Below are 24,063 nucleotides of genomic sequence, written 5' to 3'. Positions count from 1 at the left end.
AGAAGGAAAAGGCTTTTAGTCAGCTTGCAGGCAGGAGTGTGCTGCATCGATTCCCAATGAAGCACACTGCTGACAGGCCAAGCTAGGTCTTTAAGGCACACAAGCATGGTAAGAGGGTGTGGACAGATGCTTTGTAGCAAAAAAACGGATCCTCCAGAGACCTAAGAAGGAAATGTAAATTTATTTTCTCATTATAAATTAACAAAATGGTTTTTTCTTTTGTAGAGACGGGGTTTCGTCATGGTCCAGGCTGGTCTGGAACTCCTGAGCTTAGGCAATCTGCCTGCTTTGGCCTCCCAAAGTGCTGGGATTATAAATTATTAACTCGAGGTCAGGTGTGGTGGCCCACACCTGTAATCCCAGCATTTTGGGAGGCTGAGGTGGATGGATTGCTTGAGGCCAGGAATTTGAGACCAGCCTGGCCAACATGGAGAAAACCCACTCTACTAAAAATACAAAAATTGGCCGGGCGTGGTGGCTCAAGCCTGTAATCCCAGCACTTTGGGAGGCCGAGAAGGGTGGATCACGAGGTCAGGAGATCGAGACCATCCTGGCTAACACGGTGAAATCCCGTCTCTACTAAAAAAATACAAAAAACTAGCCAGGCATGGTGGCGGGCGCCTGTAGTCCCAGCTACTCCGGAGGCTGAGGCAGGAGAATGGCGTAAACCCGGGAGGCGGAGCTTGCAGTGAGCTGAGATCCTGACACTGCATACCAGCCTGGGCAACAGAGCGAGACTCCATCGACACTGCATACCAGCCTGGGCGACAGAGAGAGACTCCATCTAAAAAAAAAAAAAAAAAAAATCAGTTGGGTGTGGTGGTGGGTCTCTGTAATCCCAGCTACTCAGGAGGCTGAGGCAGGAGAATCGTTTAAACCCGGGCAGGGGAGTGGCTGCAGTGAGCCGAGATCATGCTACCGAACTCCAGTCTGGGCGATAGAGAGAGAGAGACTCTGTTTCAAATTAAAACAAATAAATAAATAAACTTTTTGACATACTAATTTTAAAGACAATTAAACTTTTTAGAAATTGAATCCATGTCACATCATGAGTTTCACAAAGCAAGCAACAAAATAGATTTTTTCTGACTTCTACAGTAGGCCTAACACCCATAAGGAAACAGTAAACTCAGTAAGATGTTTGCAAATTTCAACTTTGTACAATCAAGTTCACAAAAATCCTATTTACAACAGGCAGCCCCAACATCACAATGGTCTACATATATATTCTAAAAGGTCATCAAGTTAATTGTTATGAAATTCGAATAATATTTCCCCCCAGGAAAGTGTTAAAAATGATAGTTTTATTTCCTAATCTAGCCCACAATTTGCATAAGCAAAACAGTAGCAGTATTACTTTTTTTATAATTAAAAATTATTTTTACAGTTTTTATGGGTTCATAGTAGCTGTATTTACATTAATTTAGTTTTTTTTTTTTTGAGACAGGGTCTGGCTCTACTGTCCAGGCTGGAATACAAAGGTGTGATCTCAGCTCACTGCAACCTCCACCTCCCAGGCTCAAACCATCCTCCTGCCTCAGCCTCCCAAATAGCTGGGACTACAGGCGTGTAACACCACACCCGGCTAATTTTTATATTTTTAGTAGAGATGGGGTTTTACCATGTTGGCCAGGCTGGTCTTGAACTCCCGACCCAGGTGATCTACCTGCCTCGGCCTCCCAAAGTGCTGGGATTATAGGTGTGAGCCACTGCGCCTGGCACCCAGCTAAAGTGTTTGCATTTTCGGCAGAGATGGGATTTCACCATATTGGCCAGGCTGGTCTTCAACTCCTGGGTTCAAATAATCCTCCTGTCATGGCCTCTCAAAGTGCTGGGATTACATGGTGGCATGAGCCACCATGCCTGGTCTACATTTAAACCTTAATTGACAGAAATAGCAATATTTTTCTTTTTTCTTTTTCTTTTTTCTTTTTTTTTTTTGAGACGGAGTCTTGCTCTGTCGCCCAGGCTGGAGTGCAGTGGCCGGATCTCAGCTCACTGCAAGCTCCGCCTCCCGGGTTTACGCCATTCTCCTGCCTCAGCCTCTGGAGTAGCTGAGACTACAGGCGCCCGCCACCTCGCCCAGCTAGTTTTTTTTGTATTTTTTTTTAGTAGAGACGGGGTTTCACCGTGTTAGCCAGGATGGTCTCAATCTCCTGACCTCGTGATCCACCCGTCTCGGCCTCCCAAAGTGCTGGGATTACAGGCTTGAGCCACCGCGCCCGGCCACAATATTTTTCTTAAAATTCAAGTTGCATGAAGTTGAGTTCCTATTAATCTTCCCAACTGTTTCGTATTCATGACTATCTTTTAAAATTAAAAAAAATATATTTTTATACAGATCGGGGTCTCAAGCTACTTTGCCCAGGCCGGTCTTGAACTCCCGGCCTCAAGTGATCTTCCTATCTAGGCCTCCCAAAGTGCTGGGATGACAGGTCTTGTGAGCCACTGTGCCCAGTCTTGACTATCTTTTCTAAAACATTAATCCACTTAAGGTTACTAAAGGATAGGCACTTTGAATTTGTTGGTATGACCTCTAGCCCCTATCAGAACATTCTGATAAGAAATGTATTGGCTGCTGATTAAAAGCACACTCAGAGATTGGGCAAAAGCAGAATTAAAAATATAGTCCAAGGGCAGGCATGGGGGCTCGCGCCTATAAACCTAGCATTTTGGAAAGCTGAGACAGGAGGATCCCTTGAGGCCAGGAATTTGAGACCAGCCTTGGTAACACAGGAAGACTTAATCTCTACAAAAAATAAAAAAATTAGCCAGGTGTGTGAAGGGGTGGCCTGCCCCTCCACACTTGTGGGTGTTTCCCGTTAGGTGGAAACGAAAGACTTGAGAAAAGGAATAAAACACAGAGACAAAGTGTGGAGAAAGAAAAGCGGGGCCCAGGGGACCGGCGCTCAGCTTACAGAGGACCCACGCCGGCACCGGCCTCTGAATTCCCTTAGTATTTATTGAGAATTATCTTAGTCATTAAAAGGATAAGGGAGTGGCCGGACAATAGGATTATTGTAGGGAGGAAATCGGCAGTAAGACATATGAAAAAATCCTTGTAATATGAATAAGTTTAAAGGAAAATGCTGTGCCTTGAGATGTATATGCGACATCTCCATAAACCTTTTAGCAGTATCGCTCCAGCAAGTCCCACCTTATTCCTAAAGGCGGTTTCTCCTCACTCAGTAAACAAGGCACACAATGGGTATTACCTGGAGATGTTCCATTGCCCAGGGAGGGGCAGGAGACAAATGTTTTTCTCTTTCTTGAGATTTAAGAGAATGGTGAAGACTTTTAACCACAAGCAGCCTTTAGGCACTTGTTTAACAAAGCACATTCTGCACAGCCCAAAATCCTTTTAACCTTAAATCACCTTCCCACATGTCTCTTGCAAGGACAAAGTTGAAGGTAAGGTCACAGATTAACAGCATCTCAAATACAGAACTAAATGGAGTCTTCTTGGCTCACTGCAACCTCTGCCTTCTGGGTTCAAACGATTCTCCTGCCTCAGCCTCCCGAGTAGCTGGGATTATAGACTTGTGCCACCAGGCCTCGCTAATTTTTTTTTTTTTTTTGTATTTCTAGTAGAGATGGGGTTTCTCCATGTTGGTCAGGCTGGTCTTGAACTCCTGACCTCAGGTGATCTGCCCGATTCGGCTTCCCAAAGTGCTGGGATTACAGGTGTGAACCATTGTGTTCAGCTCTTTTTTTAGTTTTTGAGACGGAGTCTCGCTCTGTTGCCAGGCTGGAATGCAGTGGCGCTATCTCGGCTCACTGCAACCTCTGCCTCCTGGGTTCAAGTGATTCTCCTGCCTCAGCTTCCCAAGCAGCTGGGACTACAGGCGCATGCCACCACGCCCAGCTAATTTTTAGACAGGGTTTTACCATGTTGGCCAGGATGGTCTTGATTTCCTGACCTCGTGATCCACCTGCCTCAGCCTCCCAAATTGCTGGGATTACAGGTGTGAGGCACCGCACCCAGCCTAAGAAAAGCAACTTTTATATGTAGTCCAAAGATATACACACTAAGTGTCCTCATTCCTTCTCTGCTCAATCTCTATGTGGCTTGATGCAGGGTAAGTGGATAAAATAATAAAGCCACTTCACAATTTTGAAACTTTACAATAATATCCAATATCTAAAACTTATTTGAAAAGATTCTGGGCCTGGTGCAGTGGCTCACGCCTGTAATCACAGCACTTTGAGAGGCCAAGGCAGGTGGATCACTTGAAGTCAGGAGTTTGAGACCAGCCTGGCCTAGTGAAACCCCATTTCTATTAAAAATACAAAAATCAGCCAGGTGTGGTGGTGTGTGCCTGTAATCCCAGCTACTTGGGAGGCTGAGGCAGAAGAATTTCATGAACCTGGGAGACAGAGGTTGCAGTGACCCGAGATTGTGCCATTGCACTCCAGCCTGGGTAAAAGAGCAAGACTCCATTGCAAAAAAATAAAAAAATAAACAAAAAGAAAGAAAGATTCTGTTTGTATTACTGTAACGTCATCATGTCACTTCTTCGGGGTCTTTCAATGAGGTAGTCTAAACAGTGTCGTCCAGGTATCTAAAGCATATGAAATAGTAGGAGCACAGTGTCTCTGCTATGTAGGTTGTTTAGCAACGTTATTAACTTGAGAGATTAGGTTTAGTCAGTGCAAACTAAGATAATTCTTCATAACCTTGTCTGAACAGTCTATAATAATGAAAGCTAACATTTAGTGAGCACTCGCTATGAGTCAGTGCTATGTGGTTTAAGACTCACTGCAAACCTATACCATCATGATAGAATCACACAATTGAGGTGTAATCGAACCTTCTCATGCCTACTTTACACCAACCATTAGTCACGCCTGGAATCTGGCCATTTTTTGAGAAAAACATCAGAAGGCAGAATAATTACAGCAGGAAGCAGGCTGGCCTTCAGCATGACCAGTTCAAAACTAGTCTTAGAAAACTACTCACAGGTGTTTGTGCCAAAGTAACAACTGGCCTTAACCTATGCTCCCCGCATCATTAACTTCATTAACTTTATTGTTCCCATAGGAAAGCTGATAAAATAAAGATTGACCTAGTAAGAACCAATTAATAAAACTAATTTTCAAAAGAAAAAAGCTATTAAAATTAATTATGGTCGGGTGCGGTGGTTCACGCCTGTAATCCCAGCACTTTGGGAGGCCAAGGTGGGTAGATCACGAGGTCAGGAGATCGAGACCATCCCCGCTAACACAGTGAAACCCCGTCTCTACTAAAAATACAAAAAACTAGCCGGGCGAGGTGGCAGGCGTCTGTAGTCCCAGCTACTCGAGAGGCTGAGGCAGGAGAATGGCGTGAACCCGGGAGGCGGAGCTTGCAGTGAGCCGAGATCGCGCCACTGCACTCCAGCCTGGGCTATAGAGCCAGACTTCATCTCAAAAAAAATAAAATAAAATAAAATAAAAATAATTATATTGCCTATGACAAGAGAAAAAGCCTTGCATTTAGTAAGCCTTTAAAATACCCTGTTTACAGTAGGATTTTGAAGGTAGTAAGGGCTTAAGTTATGTGGAGTCTTTGGTTTAAACCTTTACAGAGTTTAAAAAAAATCAGCCATCATTATTCTCATGTTAAAATTCTGTATGAACACTCATATAAAGAAGAAAACAGTCTGGCCGGGCGCGGTGGCTCAAGCCTGTAATCCCAGCACTTTGGGAGGCCGAGACGGGCGGATCACGAGGTCAGGAGATCGAGACCATCCTGGCTAACGCAGTGAAACCCCGTCTCTACTAAAAATACAAAAACTAGCTGGGCGAGGTGGCGGGCGCCTGTAGTCCCAGCTACTCAGGAGGCTGAGGTGGGAGAATGGCGCAAACCCGGGAGGCGGAGCTTGCAGTGAGCTGAGATCGGGCCACTGCACTCCAGTCCGGGCGACAGAGCGAGACTCCGCCTCAAAAAAAAAAAAAAAAAAAAAAAAAAAAAAAAAAAAAAGGAGAGAAGAAGAAAACAGTCGAAAATATTTAAGGCTAAAATTGGAACTTAACGTATTTGTTTCAGAAGTTAACATAGGTCCAGGCTTCCTGCAGCTCACCCATATTTTAAATTAGTGAAGAAATATGATACATGGGTGGGTGACGAGAGGGAAAAGGAACAATTTGCTGAAGAAGTCATCTGTGCAGGGAAAGCTAATTGTATCTCACTGAAGACTCAAGCATCAATTTTAAGGGAAAGTTGTCACATTTAGTGCCTTAACTGAAGTTGTCAAACCCAATAATTTTCCAGTCTTTTAATTCATTTATAAGATAGGAAAGGAAAATACAAATATTATTAAAACAATGGGCCCTGTCTTTTAAGGTTTGGCGCTGAGACTCTCTTTGGCTAAAGAGAAAGACGACACCTTCAAAAGCAAAGTATTTCAATGACTGATGCTAGAGAGAAGCAGCGAGACAGGTCAGGATATGAAAGAGTCGGCCCCAACAAGGCACTTGTCTCCAGGGGGAATGCAGAAAGGAAATGATGCCAAAGAAATTAAAGAAGTCTTAAATACTATTTCCAAAGAGTGAAACAAAAAATTTTAGGAAAAGAGAATCAGAAGACATAGGCATATATGCATGTGCCTGGTGTATGATGTGTGCAGCACAGGATGGGAGCAGAGAGCAGATCTTAGTCTTACTTAACACCCTTGAGGAGACTGACTCTGCACCTCAGAGAGTCACATATCCTAAAGCTCAGAAGGAGCTGGGTAGTGCACTTTCAGAATTTAGAAATAGTAAAGGTAATGAAACAACCTTTTTTTTTTTTTTTTTTTGAGACGAGTCTTGCTCTGTCGCCCAGGCTGGAGTGCAGTGGCATGATCTCAGCTCACTGCAAACCCTGCCTCCCGGGTTCAAGTAATTCTCCTGCCTCAGTCTCCCTAGTAGCTAGGACTATAGGCGCCTACCGCCACACATGGTTAATTTTTGTATTTTTAGTAGAGACGGGGTTTCAACCATGTTGGCCAGGCTGGTCTTGAACTCCTGACCTCAAGTGATCCGCCCACCTTGGCCTCCCAAAGTGCTGTGATTACAGGTGTGAGTCACTGTGCCTGACCATGAAACAACATTTCTGTAGTCCTGTAGAATAAAATTTATAACATCAGAAACTTCTAATTAAGTCTACCATTGGTATTTTCTATTAAGTCACTTTTGAACTAGAAGAAATCTGAGAGTTAAGAACTGAACTATGATACAAATCTACCAGAGAGTAGACTACTATTAAGAAATACCTGGCTGGGTGCAGTGGCTCACGCCTGTAATCCCAGCACTTTGGGAGGCTGAGGCGGGAAGATCATGAGGTCAGGAGATTGAGACCATCCTGGCTAACATGGTGAAACTCCGTCTCTACTAAAAATACAAAAAATTAGCCGGGTGTGGTGGCAGGCCCCTGTAGTCCCAGCTACTCAGGAGGCTGAGGCAGGAGAGTGGCATGAACCCAGAAGGCGGAGCTTGTAGTGAGCCAAGATGGTGCCAGTGCACTCCGGCCTGGGCGACAGAGCAAGACTCTGTCTCGACAACAACAACTACAAAAGAAATACCTATACCAATCATTATCTGTAAACTACCCCAGCTGCTATACTCAAGTTCTTAACAGTTTTTAATCATAAGAAAAAAGACAATGTTAAAACACACACATACATACGAGTCAGAAAAGAAAACAAGAGAATGTAAATATTGCTAAAAATTCAATGAATAATAACCATAATCTTACAGAACAAATGTTACTCCTCATATCAACTCAATCCTAAGTGGCCTATGGAACAGGGAAGCAATAAGCAATTTGGTACTAAGGATAAAGGAGGAAAGAATTTTTGATTTTTGATTAGGCTATCATAAAATATAGTGATTAAACATTTCGTTTGACTAATGAGATCAAACATAGGTTAGGATTAAGAAACAGAACCTTACACTGTAACAGCAGAAAGTAAATGTCAGAACAATTCTGATACAAACAATGTTCAAGTTAAAAGAATGATGTACACTTATTGCTCTTCCAAAAACAAAGAAGGAAAATTCATGCCAGCCTGGGAAATTTGTTCTGAACAGAATATAGCATATTTAACTATTCTCTACCAATCTAACTTCTCTTTTTTTTCTCTCCACCCAGAAGACTAACCCCACCTCAGAGTCTCTAGACCTATCTAATCCCATTTTACTGACTCTACTTATTTCAAAACCCCAAGAAAATGGTGTGCTCTCCTTATTGACATGTAACATCACTGTCTTTTTAAAATCACGCTAATCCTATATATGCTTGCTATGCAGCCAAAATAAAAGCATTCAGTAGCCTGGACTCTCCACTTCTCTTGGCTTCCAGTGTTTCTATTTACACTCAGTCATCTGGACCCTTTGGTAAACTGCGGACCTTTAATGCTACCTGGTGCTGTACATTCTCCCAAGGTGTGGCTCTCTGCCTCAGGTCTTCATCTTCCCCCACTTTCAGCTTTTGTTCAAATTACTAATGTGCACAAGACAATCTCCATTTCCTTATTCACTGTTCTACAACATAACCACAGCTTACTATGTGCTTCCTCTAGGAAACCTCCTGGGTTTAACTCAATCCTTTTAATCATCATACCCAGCCAGGCAGGAGGATGATGCTCGGGACACACAAAGGATTTAGTATCTTGCTAAAAATTAGTATACAAATTTAACTTACCTTCAGAGAACACTTACGGTTTAATTTGAAATGATTATAGAAACAAAGCAGTAAATGACATGCTTCCATTTCTCTTGGGAAAAGCAACTTTTCTTACAAACAGGTGGAATTTCCTACCTGTTTTCTTTGCCGTTCTGAATCACTGAGTGTCTATCAGCTGTAGTTCTCTCACTGCAAACGTAAGTATTTCGCCGTGTCATTCCACCAGATGCTGTGTTACTCTATAAAAAAGGGCATTTTTGTCTTGATTTGGTAAATGCAGTACTATGAGAAAAAAACGAACTTATCTACATAAATAGGAATACCAGTCTTCTATTTACTTATTTTTTGAGGCAAGGTCTTACTCTGTCACCCAGGCTGGAGGGCAGTGGAGCAATCTTGGCTCTGCCTCCCAGGATCAAGCAATCCTCCCACCATGGCCTCCTAAGTAGCTGCGAATACAGGCATGTGCCACCATGTTTGGCTAATTTTTTTTTTTTTTTTTGAGACGGAGTCTTGCTCTGTCGCCGTACTGGAACGCAGTGGTGCGATCTCGGCTCACTGCAACCTCCCCCTCCCGGGTTCAAGTGATTCTCCTGCCTCCGCCTCCCGAGGTGCCCAGCCTGACAACCTAATTTTAAAATGGGCACCTTCAATAGACATTTCTTTAAAAAAGCTATACAATGGCAGGGTGCGGTGGCTCACACCTGTAATCCCAATACTTTGGGAGGCCAAGATGGGCGGATCTCCTGAGATGAGGAGTTCCAGATCAGCCTGACCAACATGGAGAAACCCCGTCTCCTGCTAAAAATACAAAATTAGCTGGGTGTAGTGGTATATGCCTGTAATCCCAGCTACTCAGGAGGCTGAAGTAGGAGAATAACTTGAACCTGGGAGGCGGAGGTCGCGGTGAGCCAAGATTGTACCATTGCACTCCAGCCTGGGCAACAAGAGCGAAATGCAGTCTCAAACAAAACAAAAAACAAACAAAACAAAACAAAACCAAGCTATACATATGGCCAAGAAGCACATGAAAAGATGCCCAATATCACTGGTCATTAAAGAAATGCAAATCAAAACCATGAGGTACTTCTTCATACCTACTAGGAAAGCTTTAAATAATAAAATAATAATAATTATTAATTGTTGGCAAGAATGTGAAGAAAACAGAGACTCTCACTATTGCTGGATAAAATGGTACAGTTGTGAGGAAAACCGTTTGGCAGTTTACCAAAAAATGAAACATGGAGTTACCATATGACTCAACAATTTTATTCTTAGATATATACCCAAGAAAAATGAAAACACAGCCAGGTGCAGCAGCTAATGGCTGTAATCCCAGCACTTTGGAAGGCTAAGGCGGGAGGACTGCTTGAGCCTAGGAGTTTGAGACCAGCCTGGCTGGGCTACACAGGGAGATCTCATCTCTACCACAGCAAACAGAAAAAATAAGCCAGGCATGGTGACGCATGCCTATGGTTATCAGCTATTTGGGAGGCTGAGGTGGGAGGATCACTTGGGTCTGGGAGGTCAAAGTTGCAATGAGCCGTATTTGCACCACTGTACTCTAGCCTAGGTGACAGGAAGACCTTGTCTCTTCCTCAAGAAAGAAAAAGAAATTAAACAAGACCACATAGAAATTTGTACACAATTGTTTATAGTAGCATTATTCATTTTAACGAATACATGGAAATAATATAAATGTCCATCAACAGATGAACAGTTAAATTGTGGCATATACACAGAATGGAATATTACCCCCAAAAGAAACAAAGTACTAATACATGCTACAGGCCGGGTATGGTGGCTCACGCCTGTAATCCCAGCACTTTGGGAGGCTGATGCGGGTGCATCACCTGAGGTCGGGAGTTCGAGACCAGACTAACAAACATGGAGAAACCCCGCCTCTACTAAAAATACAAAATTAGCCAGGAATGGTGGCGCATGCCTGTAATCCCAGCTACTCAGGAGGCTGAGGCAGGAGAATCGCTTGAACCCAGGAGGCGGAGTTTGCAGTGAGCCAAGATCGTGCCATTGCACTCTAGGTAACAGGAGTGAAATTCCATCTCAAAAAAAAAAAAGAAAAAAAAATACATGCTACAACTTGGATGAATCGTGAAAACATTATGCTGAGTTAAAGAAAGAAGCAGACACAAAAGGACACATGTGAAATGATTCCATTTATGTAAAATATTCAGAACAGGCGAATCCAGAGAGAGAGAACACAGACTGGTGGTTGCCAGGGCATGAGGGGAGGGGACGGGAGTGGAAGGGAGGGGAGGGAGTGGAGGAATGGAAAGTGATTACCTAAGAGATACAGGTGTTCTTTTTTTTTCTTTTCTTTTCTGAGATGCAGCCTTGCTCTGTCACCCAGGCTGGAGTGCAGTGGCGCCACCTTGGCTCACTGCAACCTCCGCCTCCCGGGTTCAATTGATTCTCCTGACTCAGCCTCCCGAGCAGCTGGGATTGCAGGCACCTGCCACCATGACTAGCTACTTTTTGTATTTTTAGTAGAAATGGGGTTTCACCATGATGGCCAGGCTGGTCTCAAACGCCAGACCTTGTGATCTGCCTGCTTTGGCCTCCTAAAGTGCTGGGATTACAGGTGTGAGTCACCGTGCCCTTTCTTTCTTTCTTTCTTTCTTTTTTTTAAAAGACAGGGTCTTGCTCTGTTGCTCAGGCTGGAATATGGCGGTGTGACCAAGACTCGCTGCAGCCTCAACCTCCTGGGCTGAAACAATCTTCCCACCTAAGCCTCTCAAGTAGCTGGTACTACAGGTAACGCATCATCATGCTCAGCTTTCTTGTTAAATTTTTTCGTAGAGATGAGGTCTCACTTTGGTGCCCAGGCTGATCTCAGATTCTTGGGTTCAAGTGATCCTCCCACCTCAGCCTCCCAAAGCGCTGGGATTATAGGGGTGAGTCACTGTGCCCAGCCTAAACAGATGCTCCTTCTGGGGAGCTGAAAAAGTTCTGAAACTAAAGAGAGGTGCTGGTTGCACAATACTGTGAGTGTACCAAATGCCACCAAATTACCCACTTTAAAATGGTTAATCATTGTCATGTGGATTCACATGAATTTAACTTCCAAAATAAAAAACTAAAAAGCAAGGAACAAGTCACAGCTATGGACATTTTTAAAATTTTTTGAGATGGAGTCTTGCTCTGTTACCCAGGCTGGAGCGCAATGACACAATCCCAGCTCACTGCAACCTCTGCCTCCTGGGGTCAAGCAATTCTCTTGCCTCAGCCTCCTGAGTAGCTAGGATTATAGAAGCACACCACCAAATCCGGCTAATTTTTGTATTTTTAGTAGAGATGGGATTTCACCATGTTGGCCAGGCTGGTCTCAAACTCCTGACCTCAAGTGATCTGCCCGTCTCGGCCTCCCAAAGTGCAAGGATTACAGCCACTGTGCCCAGCCATAGCTATGGAATTTTATCAGACAATTTTTAAACAAAGATAAAGCAGTCACTTTTACTACAGCATGAGCAGACCATGTACAGAGGAATCCCGAAGATTCATGGGAGAAAATAATAATGTTGTTAACTACCTTTTTTCCTTTGTAAGTAATTTAGTGTGGGTGGACTCATAATACTCATGATTGACTTGCAGAAGGGCAGCGTGCAGACAAGAGCAAAGGGGAAGGGAGGTCATGAAGGCAGGGAACAATGCCCTCATCTTCTCTGGTAACTGTCAATAAACATTGGAGACTGAATTGTAACTGCAGGAGTATGGAAACAACAATCCTATTTTATGGCATTTGGAAGCCAAAATAAACTTTTCACACAGGGTTTACTCCGACTAAGCATAAGGTCAGAGGATGAAACACGCAAAGCCCCTTGGGGTCCTTTATGCACCCAGTTCAGAATGGAACAATGAAGGGCTTTCAAAGAGAGGAACAGGGCTTCTCCATAGTCTCCTCAGTCCAGGGTTTTTCTGGAGTTGGAGGCAGGGCTGCATCATTGTTAATTCTGTAGGGAAAAATGTGCTTATAGAATAATCTTAAGATTGTTGACTTCTCTGCAAGTTATTTAACAGGTTAGATAGAACATACTTCAATACACAGAAAAAAGTTTCTGAAGCTGAATGGATGCAATTTAATGTAGTAAATATTATCTATTTACTGGGGAGATTTTGTTACAGGTAGGGATTAAGAGCTGGATTCAGGTTGGCAGTGTAATTTTAGGCAATTACCCAACTTTTTTTCACCTTAAAATGTAGCTAATCCATGAAAAAGCACTTAGCATGGTCCTTGGCACATGATAAGAACTCAGCCAACACTCTTCATCATTAGAGCCTTTTTAAGACTCAGTGTGAACACCACATCTTTGGGGCATTGGCAGTCAGACCTCCCCGTGTATGCACAGTAGGCTTCTGTCAGCACTGTCATTGTTTTCATTCACTTCCTGTTAGACCATGAGGTCTTTCCATGTCTCAGCACCTGACAACCTAAGGTTCAGCAGGTGTCTGTGAAATAACTAGAACCAGCCCTTGAAATAAAGGACCTATCACCATCTAGTGTCTACGGTGGGTGTGCTATGCTCTGAATGCGTCCCCTCCAAAATTCATGTTGAAGCTTTATCTCCCATAGGAGAAAACAGTATTTGGAGGTGAGTCTTTTAGGTTTAGGCCATGAGGGCTCCGCCTTCATGAATGGATTAGTGTCTTTTTTTTTGAGAAGGAGTCTTGCTCTGTTGTCAGGCTAGAGTGCAGTGGCGCGATCTTGGCTCACCGTAACCTCTGACTCCTGAGTTCAAGTAATTCTCTGCCTCAGCCTCCTGAGTAGCTGGGATTACAGGCACCCGCCACCATGCCCGGTTAATTTTTGTATTTTTAGTAGAGATGGGGTTTCACCATCTTGGCCAGGCTGGTCTTGAACTCCTGACCTCTTGAACTCCACCCACCTTGGCCTCCCAAAGTGCTGGGATTACAGATGTGAGCCACCGCTCCCGGCCGGATTAGTGTCTTATAAAAGGGCTTGAGGGGGTGAGTTCACCCCTTCTGTCCCATCAGCCACATGAGAACACAGCATTCGTCTCCTGTGGAGGATGCCAGCACCAAGGCACCATCTTGGAAGCAGAGAACAGGGCCCTTGCCAGACACGGAACTTGTTGGTGCCTTCATCTTGGACTTCTCAGCCTCCAGAATTGTAAGAAATCAATGTCTTTTCTTTATAAATTAGCCAGTATCAGGTATTTTGTTACAGCAGCAGGAATGAACTAAAAGAGTGTCAACAACAAATACCTACAATGCAGCAGATAGGATTTCTATAGGTTAAGATTGGGCATGGTTGTCTAGTGGAGTGGGCATTCCAGGCATGGGAGACCACAGGAGTAAAATGAACACCTGGTGTCCAGCCAGTTCCAACCCTACCACCCTAAGACCACTCTACAGTTCAACAACACTTACACTAGGGACAGTGGAGCTTTTCTTGCGTTCAGGAATATCCGCCTTATTGGGATTACTTGCATTCCCAAGCATGGGACTGGCTGGAGCAATTCCCTTTCCTCCAACAGCACTGCCACTTGATTTCCGGGAGGACATTCCATCTTCTTTGAGGTCACTATCTGCAGTGCTGGTCTGACTCCTTTTCGGATACGCCACAACAGAAGGAATAGCTGGTCCAGCTAAAATAAAGAGTTCACTTTTTAAATGACTGAATATAGTTTCAAGTTTTATTTTGTGACAGTAACTGTATTTTCTAAGATGATCTAAGGTTGCTATTCACCTAAAAAAATGTAAAACAGTAAAATCCTCTAAGACGTTTCCCACTTATATCTAATGTTTGCCTTATGCATTGAATTCAATATTGAAATTTCACTTAATACCCCAAACTTTTTTTTTTAGTTTTTTTTTTTGAGATGGAGTCTCGCTATGTCGCCCAGGCTGGAGTGCAGTGGCGCCATCTCGGCTCACTACAAGCTCCGCCTCCCGGGTTCACGCCATTCTCCTGCCTCAGCCTCCCGAGTAGCTGGGACTACAGGCGCCCGCCACCACGCCCGGCTAATTTTTTGTATTTTTTTTTTTTTTGAGACGGAGTCTCGCTCTATCGCCCAGGATGGAGTGCAGTGGCCGGATCTCAGCTCACTGCAAGCTCTGCCTCCTGGGTTTATGCCATTCTCCTGCCTCAGCCTCCCGAGTAGCTGGGACTATAGGCGGCCGCCACCTCGCCCGGCTAGTTTTTTGTATTTTTTAGTAGAGACGGGGTTTCACAGTGTTAGCCAGGATGGTCTCGATCTCCTGACCTTGTGATCCACCCGTCTCGGCCTCCCAAAGTGCTGGGATTACAGGCTTGAGCCACCGCGCCCGGCCGTATTTTTTTTTAGTAGAGACGGGGTTTCACTGTGTTAGCCAGGATGGTCTCAATCTCCTGACCTCCTGATCCGCCCGCCTCGGCCTCCCAAAGTGCTGGGATTACAGGCTTGAGCCACGGCGCCTGGCCAATACCCCAAACTTTCTACTTAAAATATAGTAAGTGTTTAGAGTTGTCCTTTGGAAACATCTTAAGGTGGTGGTACTGTATAGATTCAAACTAATTAGATGCACACATAACAAGCAGAATCAACCAGTTCATCTTGCACATCTGAGTGAATTACATCCTCTTTTTGCAGGAGAGATGCCATCACCTTTTGGAAGAGAAAAGTATCGATTTTATGGGCTACTTCTTTTGTAGTTTTATCTTGGATCTTTTTAAAAGCGCTCATAATCTTCTAGATAAACAGGAGTTTGAGTAGACAGGGGAAGGTGTAGAAGCAGAGGAATCATGCAAGTGACAGGGAGGAAGTCGGTGGAGGTCACTAGTCATTCCTGCCACTCCAGGAGTGTGTCCAGGGATATGTGCCTAGGGACATGTGGATGACAGACTGATGTCCTGTAGTAAACCATACAGAGACTCCAACAGCAGCACAGGAGATTCAGAGTGCAAAGAATTTTGGAAATGAACATGACAACTAGTGTATGCCTCAAATATGATAATCCAGTGGTAATCTTAAAGGACAGCATCAAATGCTCTTTTTTTTTTTTTTTTTGAGACGGCGTCTCGCTCTGTCGCCCGGGTTGGAGTGCAGTGGCGGGATCTCAGCTCACTGCAAGCTCCGCCTCCCGGGTTTATGCCATTCTCCTGCCTCAGCCTCCCGAGTAGCTGGGACTACAGGCGTCAGCCACCTCGCCCGGCTAGCTTTTTGTATTTTTTAGTAGAGATGGGGTTTCACCGTGTTAGCCAGGATGGTCTCGAACTCCTGACCTCGTGATCCGCCCATCTCAGCCTCCCAAAGTGCTGGGATTACAGGCTTGAGCCACCGCGCCCGGCTCTTTTTTTTTTTTTTTTTGAGACTGAGTCTAGCTCTCTCACCCAGGCAGGCATGCAGTGACTCGATCGCGGCTCACTGCAACCACCGCCTGCCGGGTTCAAGGGATTCTCCAGCCTCAGCCTCCGGAGTAGGGGAAACTACAGGCGCGTGCTGGCTAACTTTTATTTGAATTTTTTTTTTTTTTTTTTTTAGTAGAGACGGGGTTTCACAGTGTTAGCCAGGATGGTCTCGATCTCCTGACCTCGTGATCCGCCCACCTTGGCCTCCCAAAGTGCTGGGACTACAGGAGTGAGCCACCGCACCTGTAGAAAAAACTGGCCTGTTTTTTCTAAGGCAGAATAGAATTTATATTTTAAATATATTAAAGGTGGGAGGTGCGTGGTAGCTCACGCTTGTAATTCCAACACTTTGGGAGACTGAGGTAGGAGGATAGCTTGAGCTCAAGAGTTTGAGGCTGCATGTGGCTTGCGTGAGAGTGAGAAACTGTCTCAATAAATAAATTTAAAAAACAAACAAAAAAACGGGAGTGGGGAGGAGCTAGTTCTTAGACAAAAATCTAAATGGCAAACCTATCCGGAACTGAATTAAAAGTAAATAAGGGCTTAATTTTATTTATGGGAGAACAAGTAAGTTTTTGGTTTATTTATGGGAGAACAACAACTAAGCTTTTAGTTTAGTCATTTTAACATATAAAACAAAAACTTAACCAAGTATAGGGTGATAGTAGCCTCAATGCGTATCTTTCTTCCCAAAACCATGAGAGGTCTACTGACATTGTGAACTTTCAGGTTACTACTGATTTACTTTCAAACTTTTATTTGTATTTAGAAAATATAAAACCTTTTAAGATTTGAGATTCTGAAGAGAAACAGACATTGATCTAATCCACTGACCTCGTTCAGATTTCCCCAGTTTCACTTGTACTAATTTGTAAGTCTGTGTATTTCATTCTATACCCTTTCATTCCATGTTCAGATTCATGTGGTCACCACCAGTCAAGATACAGAACATTTCCATCTCAAAGACCCTGTCGACTACGCTTTCATAGCCACAGCCACTTCCCTCTTACTTTAACTCCCTTTTGTTAAACCCCTGCAACCACTAACCTGCTCGTCATCTATAGAATTCTGTCATTTCAAGAACGTTACGTGAATGGGCATCCATGGAACGTAACCTTTTGTGTACTTTCACCCAGTATAATTCCCTTGAGATCCGAGTTGTGTACATCATAGTTTGTTCCTATTTTTTTTTTTTTTCCCCAGACGGAGTCTTGGTCTGTGGCTGTGGAGTGCAATGGCGCGATCTCGGCTCCCTGCAACCTCCACCTCCTGGGTTTAAGCAATTCTCTTGCCTCAGCCTCCCGAGTAGCTGGGACTACAGGCGCCCGCCACCACGCCCAGCTAATTTTTTGTATTTTTAGTAGAGACGGGGTTTCACCATGTTGGCCAGGATGGTCTCAATCTCTTGACCTCATGATCAGCCTGCCTCAGCCTCTCAAAGTGCTAGGATTGCAGGCGTGAGCCACACCAGGCCTGTTCCTTTTTATTGTGAGTAGTAGTCCACGGTATGGATGTGTCACACAGAAATTTCTTTTTCTTTTCTTTTCTTTTTTTTTGTTTTTGAGATGGAGTCTCGCTCTGTTGCCCAGGCTGGAGTGCAGTGGCACGATCTTGGCTCACTACAAGCTCCATCTCCCGGGTTCATGCCATTCTCCTGCCTCAGCCTCCCGAGTAGCTGGGACTACAGGCACCCTCCCCCAAGCCCGGCTAATTTTATTTTTGTATTTTTAGTAGAGATAGGGTTTCACCGTGTTAGTCAGGATGTTCTTGATCTCCTGACCTCGTGATCCACCTACCTCGGCCTCCCAAAGTGCTGGGATTATAGGCGTGAGCCACCGCAACTGGCCAGAAATTTCATTTTTACATAATCAAATTTGTAAGTCTTTTATTTCATGGGTCTGGTGTTTGGGGTGACAGAAACACCTTCACCAGTCCAAGTTATAAAGCAAATAATCCCATGTTTTCTTTCAATATTTCTGGAGTTTTATTTTTTATATTTGTATCTTAACTCCAATTGGAATTCATCCTTGTATAAGATGTGAGAAACTGATCCAAATTAATTTTTTTTGAGAACTACCAACCTGCCCCAATACCACTCATTGGTTGGTAAACAGTGATTTTTTTTTTCCATTTTTTAAAAAACAAGCTAAAGAACCCCTTGAAAGTCAGATAAAGATCACTATTCACAGAAAAAGTGTATACACACATATGGAGTGTTCACAAGTGGGTCTCAAATTAGGAAGGACAGCTACAAATTACATTGTGGCTTTAGAGAAGAAGCAGGCACCCATGCAGAGGTCAACATCCATAGGCAGAGAAAAAGGAAGGGAGAGGTGAGATGAGGCAGGATGAGGTGAAAGCTGGCCTGGCTATACAGGCTTGCCTGCCTTCAGAAATTCCAAGAAAGATGAGGATTATGAAAAAGCTACTCCAGTGAGGTGCTTCAGTGGAGAAAACCAAAGGGCTGGGACCAGGAGGCTTGAGCTCTGCCCCAGGTGTTTCTCATTTACTATGTAACCTTGGGAGACTTGGTTATCTCTCTTGGTCTATTTCTTTAGAGATAAAACAAGAGGTTTGGTGAGTGTACAATACCATGTCTAAAGCTCTTTTTATCTCTAAAATTGAGCTGGGGGAGAAAAAGGCACCAATAATCTGGATAAAATCTATGTGCTTAAGGAAGAACTAACTTACTAACATATTCCTTAGAGAAATGTGAAAATCCTGTTGTCAGGTTTCTTCTAGGATTTAGAGACAATTTAAAGCAGACGGTTTCAGGGCATTTAATTGCCATGTGGTCCACAGGCACTAGAAACCCCCTTGTTAGTGACTAACATGAACACAAAAAAGGCAGACCTAGATCAACACGTCACCTACAAATGCTAGGAGCATAAATCCTGATTTTAGAATGAGTTCTGAGCTACAGCAGGCACTGTAGATGGTTTACTAGTGATATTAGTACACTGTTGCTTCAGTCTAAACCATGTAGAAAGGCAGGCAACGGAAGGAAGAGAAACGGAAATCAAGCCAAAAGTCATTATTTTTAGTACGAAATCAAAGACTGTCCACACCTACAATGCTCTGTGCAGTCCTAAGTATCAAATCTCAAGATGAAAGTATTAAGATGGAAAATGTCCAGAGAAGAGAAATAAAATGAGGCCGAGTGCAGTGGCTCATGCCTGTAATTCCAGCACTTTGGGAGGCCGAGGCGGATGGATCACCTGAGTTCAGGAGTTTGGGACCAGCCTGGCCAAATGTGGTGAAATCCTGTCCCTACTAAAAATAAAAAAATTAGCCAGGCATTGTGGTGCAGGCCTGTAGTCCCAGCTACTCGGGAGGCTGAGGCAGGAGAATTGCTTGAAACCAGGAGGCGGAGGTTGCAGTGAGCCCAGATCACACCATTGCATTCCAGCCTGCCTGGGCGACAGGAGTGAAACTCCGTCTCAAAAAAAAAAAAAAAAAAAAAAAAAAAAGAAAAAAGAAAAAAAAGAAATAGATTTGGTTCCTGCATCCTGGAATAGTAGAATTAAAGGAAATATCTGCAATGTTAACATTTATAGTTATGGGCGAGTAAACACACATGCTAGCCTCAGGACTCTGACACACAGACTGCCTTGAAGGCAGAGCAACTGTAGAGCCTGGTAAGCCTATCCTTTGGGGGTCTTATGTCTCATAAAGGACTGGCTTCTAGGTGAAGTTTAAAAGGGAGGGTGGCTTAACCACACTAACAGCAAGAGTATGGATGAGAATGACACAGTAAAACATTTAAACCAATTAAGGCAAAACTGAGGTTCCATACATTCTCCAGGGCTGCTCTGTCCATTATGATAGTTACTGGCCACAACTGGCTATATATATATATATATATATATATACTACACTTAAGTAAAAAAAAATTACTATCATTATTATTATTATTATTTTTGAGATGGAATCTCACTCTGTCACCAGGCTGGATAGAGTGCAGTGGCACGATCTTGGCTTACTGCAACCTCTGCCTCCCGGGTTCAAGCGATTCTCCCACCTCAGCCTCCTGAGTAGCTGGGATTACAGGCATATACCACCATGCCCAGCTAATTTTTTTTAGTTGAGATGGGGTTTCACCATGTTGGTCAGGCTGGTCTTGAACTCCTGACCTCGTGATCCATACGTCCTGGCCTCCCAAGGTGCTGGAATTACAGGCGTGAGCCACTGCGTCTGGCCAGTAAAATTTTAAAAGGGTAAAAATCAGCCAGCCAAAGCCAATTACAGGCTCAAACCTGTAATCCCAGCACTTTGGGAGGCCAAGGTGGGTGGATCATCTGAGGTCAGGAGTTCTAGACCAGCCTGGCCAACATGGTGAAATCCCATCTCTATTAAAAATACAAAAATTGGCCAGGTGTGGTGGTGTGTGCCTATAATCCCAGCACTTTGGGAGGCCAAGGTGAGTGGACTGCTTGAGCTCACAAGTTCAAGACCAGCCTGGCCAATATGGTGAAACCCAGTCTCTATTAAAAAGACAAAAATTAGCCAGGCATGGTTGTGCACGCCTATAATCCCAGCTACTCAGGAGGCTGAGCAGGAGAATTGCTGGAACCTGGGAGACGGAGGTTGCAGTGAGCCAAGATCACACCACTGCACTCCAGCCTGGGCGACAGAGCCAGATTCCATCTCAAAAATAAATAAACAAATAAAAATTAAAAAATAAAAAATAAAAAGGGGAAAAATCATTTCCTCAGTTCAAGTACTTGATAGCCACAAGTGTCCAGTAGCTACTTGACTGGACTGCACAGATATACGAAACTGTAATGATCACAGAAAGTTCTACTGGACAGTGCTACTCTACAAAGTAAATCCAATGCAGAGGTGAAGAGAGTAAATAGAACTATAGAGTAAGCGTTGGGCATGGTGGCTCATGCCTGTAATCCTAGCACTTTAGGAGGTTGAGGTGAGAGAATCACTTGAACTTGGGAGTTTGAGACCAGTTTGGGCAACATAGTGAGACCCGCCATCTCCATTAAAAAAAAAAAGAAAAACTACAGATTAAAGCTGAGGTTCTAGAATGGCAAGTGGAAAGGTTTCCACTCAACTAAGCTTTATCCAGCAAAAATCTACTGAATGTACAAAGAAGAACAGAGCCTTGAAGTAATATGTAATCATGGAAGCACCTGCAGGAACACTAAGAAAAAATGCTGGCCAGGCATGGTGGTTCATGCCTGTAATCCCAGCACTTTGGGAGGCCGAGGCGGGCAGATCACTTGAGGCCAGGAGCTGAAGACCAGCCTGGCCAAATGTGGTGAAACCCCGTCTCTACTAAAAATACGAAACTTAGCCAGGCATGGTGGTACATGCCTGTAGTCCCAGCTACTCGGGAGGCTGAGGCAGGAGAATTGCTTGAACTTGGGAGGTGGAGGCTGCAGTGAGCCAAAATTGTGCCACTGCACTCCAGCCTGGGCAACAGAGCGAGACTCTGTCTCAAAGAAAAAAAAAAGAAAGAAAAGAAAGAAAAGAAAAGAAAAAAGAAAAAAGGGAAGGAAGGAAATAAATAAATAAATAAATAAATAAATAAATAAATGCCAAGAAAGGACATCAAGCCAAGCTCCGAGCAAGAGAATGCTTCCCAGTGCTAGGAGACCTCTTGCCTGGACTCTAAGAGAAGGCACTGGGATACTCCAAAACTTACCATGGTCACTGTAGCGTCTTTGCTTCTGGCTTGAAGAAACACTTCTCTGCACTTTGTGGTGAGGAGACTGGCCAGTACTGTTGTTGAGATCACTGCTTGGCCTAACCTTAGCAAGTGAAAGATTGCTGCTAGAACTGGAATCACTAGCATCCAGCTAAGAGAAAATGAGAAAAACAGAGCAAACCACAACACGAACCCAAATGGTTTATTAGGAAGTTAAACTTTTCATTAACACAGACCTCTCGTAAACCGTTCATTCAGAGAGAGGAGGAATCACAATGTACAAAAATGACAACCCTAAACTCAAGCAAAAGCAGTTTCCTGACTGCTAGAAAGACACTACAGGTAATGTATGTGTGATTTTCTTCCCAGGCTTTCTCAAATTTAACTTTAAATGCTCTATTTACTTCATCTGATGCTTTACGTCATTTCTAAGCTATTAATGACTATAGGTTAATTTATGAAAGACCAGGTTTATGACAATATCCATCTTTTTTTTTTTTTTTTGAGACATAGTCTCACTCTGTAACCCAGGCTGGAGTGCAGTGGTGCGATCTTGGCTCGCCGCAACCTCCGCCTCTCAGGGTCAAGTGGTTCTCTTGCCCCAGCCTCCCAAGTAGCTGGGATTACAGGTACGCGCCAACACGCCCGGCTAATTTTCTGTTTGTTTGTTTGTTTGTTTTAGCAGAGACAGAGTTTCCCTATGTTGGCCAGTCTGGTCTTGAACTCCCGGTCTCAAGTGATCTGTCCACCTTGGCCTCCCAAAGTGCTGGGATTACAGGTGTGAGCCACCACACCTGGTCAATATCCATCATTAAGGGTTAAGTTAAAATAGCTTATAATAGTCATAGGATTTAGATTTGCTATTTGCAGGTAAATCTAAAAAATGATATTATCAAATGTTACAAATATTCAAAAGACAAAAACTAAGAAAACAGTTTATATAAACTAATAATTACATAAAGGGTATTTCAGCTCTTTCTCTCTGATTACTCTTACCTCTGAAGATTTTCTCCCCAATAACAAATATGTAGCTGTGATTTCATCATATTTCATTTTACTAAGAGATTCTTGAATTTCTTCTTGTGAATATCCCATTCCCACCATAATATCTAAAAGAAAGGCATAATACAGTTTATGTGTTTTGTTTGGGTAAGAAATCATCCTTTTTTTTTTTTTTTTGAGACAGAGTTTTGCTCTTCTTGCCCAGGATGGAGTGCAATGGCGTGATCTCGGCTCACCGCAACCTCCACCTCCCAGATTCAAGCAATTCTCCTGCCTCAGCCTCCCAAGTAGCTGGGATTACAGACATGCGCCGCCACACTCGGCTAATTTTGTATTTTTAGTAGAGATGGGGTTTCTGCATGTTGTTCAGGCTGGTCTCGACCTCCTGACCTCAGGTGATCTGCCCACGTCGGCCTCCCAAAGTGCTGGGATTACAGGCATGAGCCACTGTGCCCAGCCAGAAATCATTCTTTTATAGGGTAAAGTAATTTTCATTTGACCTAAAAGATGACATATTACATACATTTTCTAACATAAATGGGCATTTGTTTCAGAGTTACTGGAAACTACAGGTAGTTACGTTCCTAAATATGACAGAACAGATAAACTGTTCATATAACTTGTGCTTAACTTTCCATTATTCACATTTTAGGCACAGACATGAGTCAAAACAGAAATGTGTTACTTAGACAAATACACATGAACATGCAGGCATGGAGTGATTACCTATTCTTTTTTGGTCTGAGATGTCTAGCTCTGGTTCAACGAATGGTTTGAGTTCATCTTCTTCATGCCCTGCATTGATCCACCTGTCCTTCATGATTTGCTAAAAAAGGTAAACTGTTCATTAGCAGAGTAAAATGAAATATTCTGATAACCATAATATTTACAAAAATTTATTTCCAACATTTCATTGACTATCATTCAAAACATAAACTCAAAAATATTTTTTTAAATGTTTTAATTCTTCCTTAAGAAGCCGCAGGATGTATCCAGTAGGGCATACAAATCAAGCAAAGATCTAAGGCCACGCTAAAGACTCTCCAAAGCTGTTGCTTGTTTCCACCTACATGATTACCTCTAGAGTGCCGCGTTTAATTGGATTTAGCACCAGGAAACGTTTGAGAAGGTTTTCACAGTCTGTAGACATGTAGAAGGGAATTCTGTATTTCCCTCTTAATACTCTCTCTCTCAGTTCCTTTGGGGAGGTAGAGAGGAAAGAAAACAAGTTAAGTCAACCTTTTAGGTTTAATTAACAAAGCATAACAAAAAACCCCCCGAAACCCCTCCACTGATATAATGTTAAGAATATTAAGCCATAGGCCAGGCGCGGTGGCTCAAGCCTGTAATCCCAGCACTTTGGGAGGCCGAGACGGGCAGATC

General features: G+C 43.5%; 1 protein-coding gene across 11 annotated transcripts in view; it reads right to left on the bottom strand.

Annotated features, from left to right (window-relative positions):
• Positions 1-24,063, bottom strand: part of MARK3 (microtubule affinity regulating kinase 3) — a 119,204-nt gene that overhangs the window by 17,724 nt on the left and 77,417 nt on the right. For 9 of the 11 annotated variants that reach the window (XR_004057236.1, XM_010353603.1, XM_010353606.1 and 6 more), the window contains 6 exons: positions 23,759-23,878; positions 23,407-23,506; positions 22,675-22,787; positions 21,676-21,829; positions 14,057-14,274; positions 8,783-8,886 (listed from right to left, as the gene is read on the bottom strand). Coding sequence is in view for 10 of the 11 variants with exons in the window: in XM_010353603.1 (XP_010351905.1) it covers positions 8,783-8,886; positions 14,057-14,274; positions 21,676-21,829; positions 22,675-22,787; positions 23,407-23,506; positions 23,759-23,878 (809 nt within the window). In the remaining variant the exon portion in view is untranslated. The remainder of the gene's footprint in view (positions 1-8,782; positions 8,887-14,056; positions 14,275-21,675; positions 21,830-22,674; positions 22,788-23,406; positions 23,507-23,758; positions 23,879-24,063) is intronic. The other 2 variants (XM_010353607.1, XM_010353605.1) reach the window with 1 other exon arrangement.

Source organism: Rhinopithecus roxellana, chromosome 5 (genome assembly GCF_007565055.1).
Source record: "Rhinopithecus roxellana isolate Shanxi Qingling chromosome 5, ASM756505v1, whole genome shotgun sequence".
In the NCBI taxonomy this organism is placed as follows: Eukaryota; Metazoa; Chordata; class Mammalia; order Primates; family Cercopithecidae; genus Rhinopithecus; species Rhinopithecus roxellana.
The sequence above is the reverse complement of the archived record's forward strand: the minus strand, read 5'-3'. Positions and strand labels throughout refer to the sequence as shown.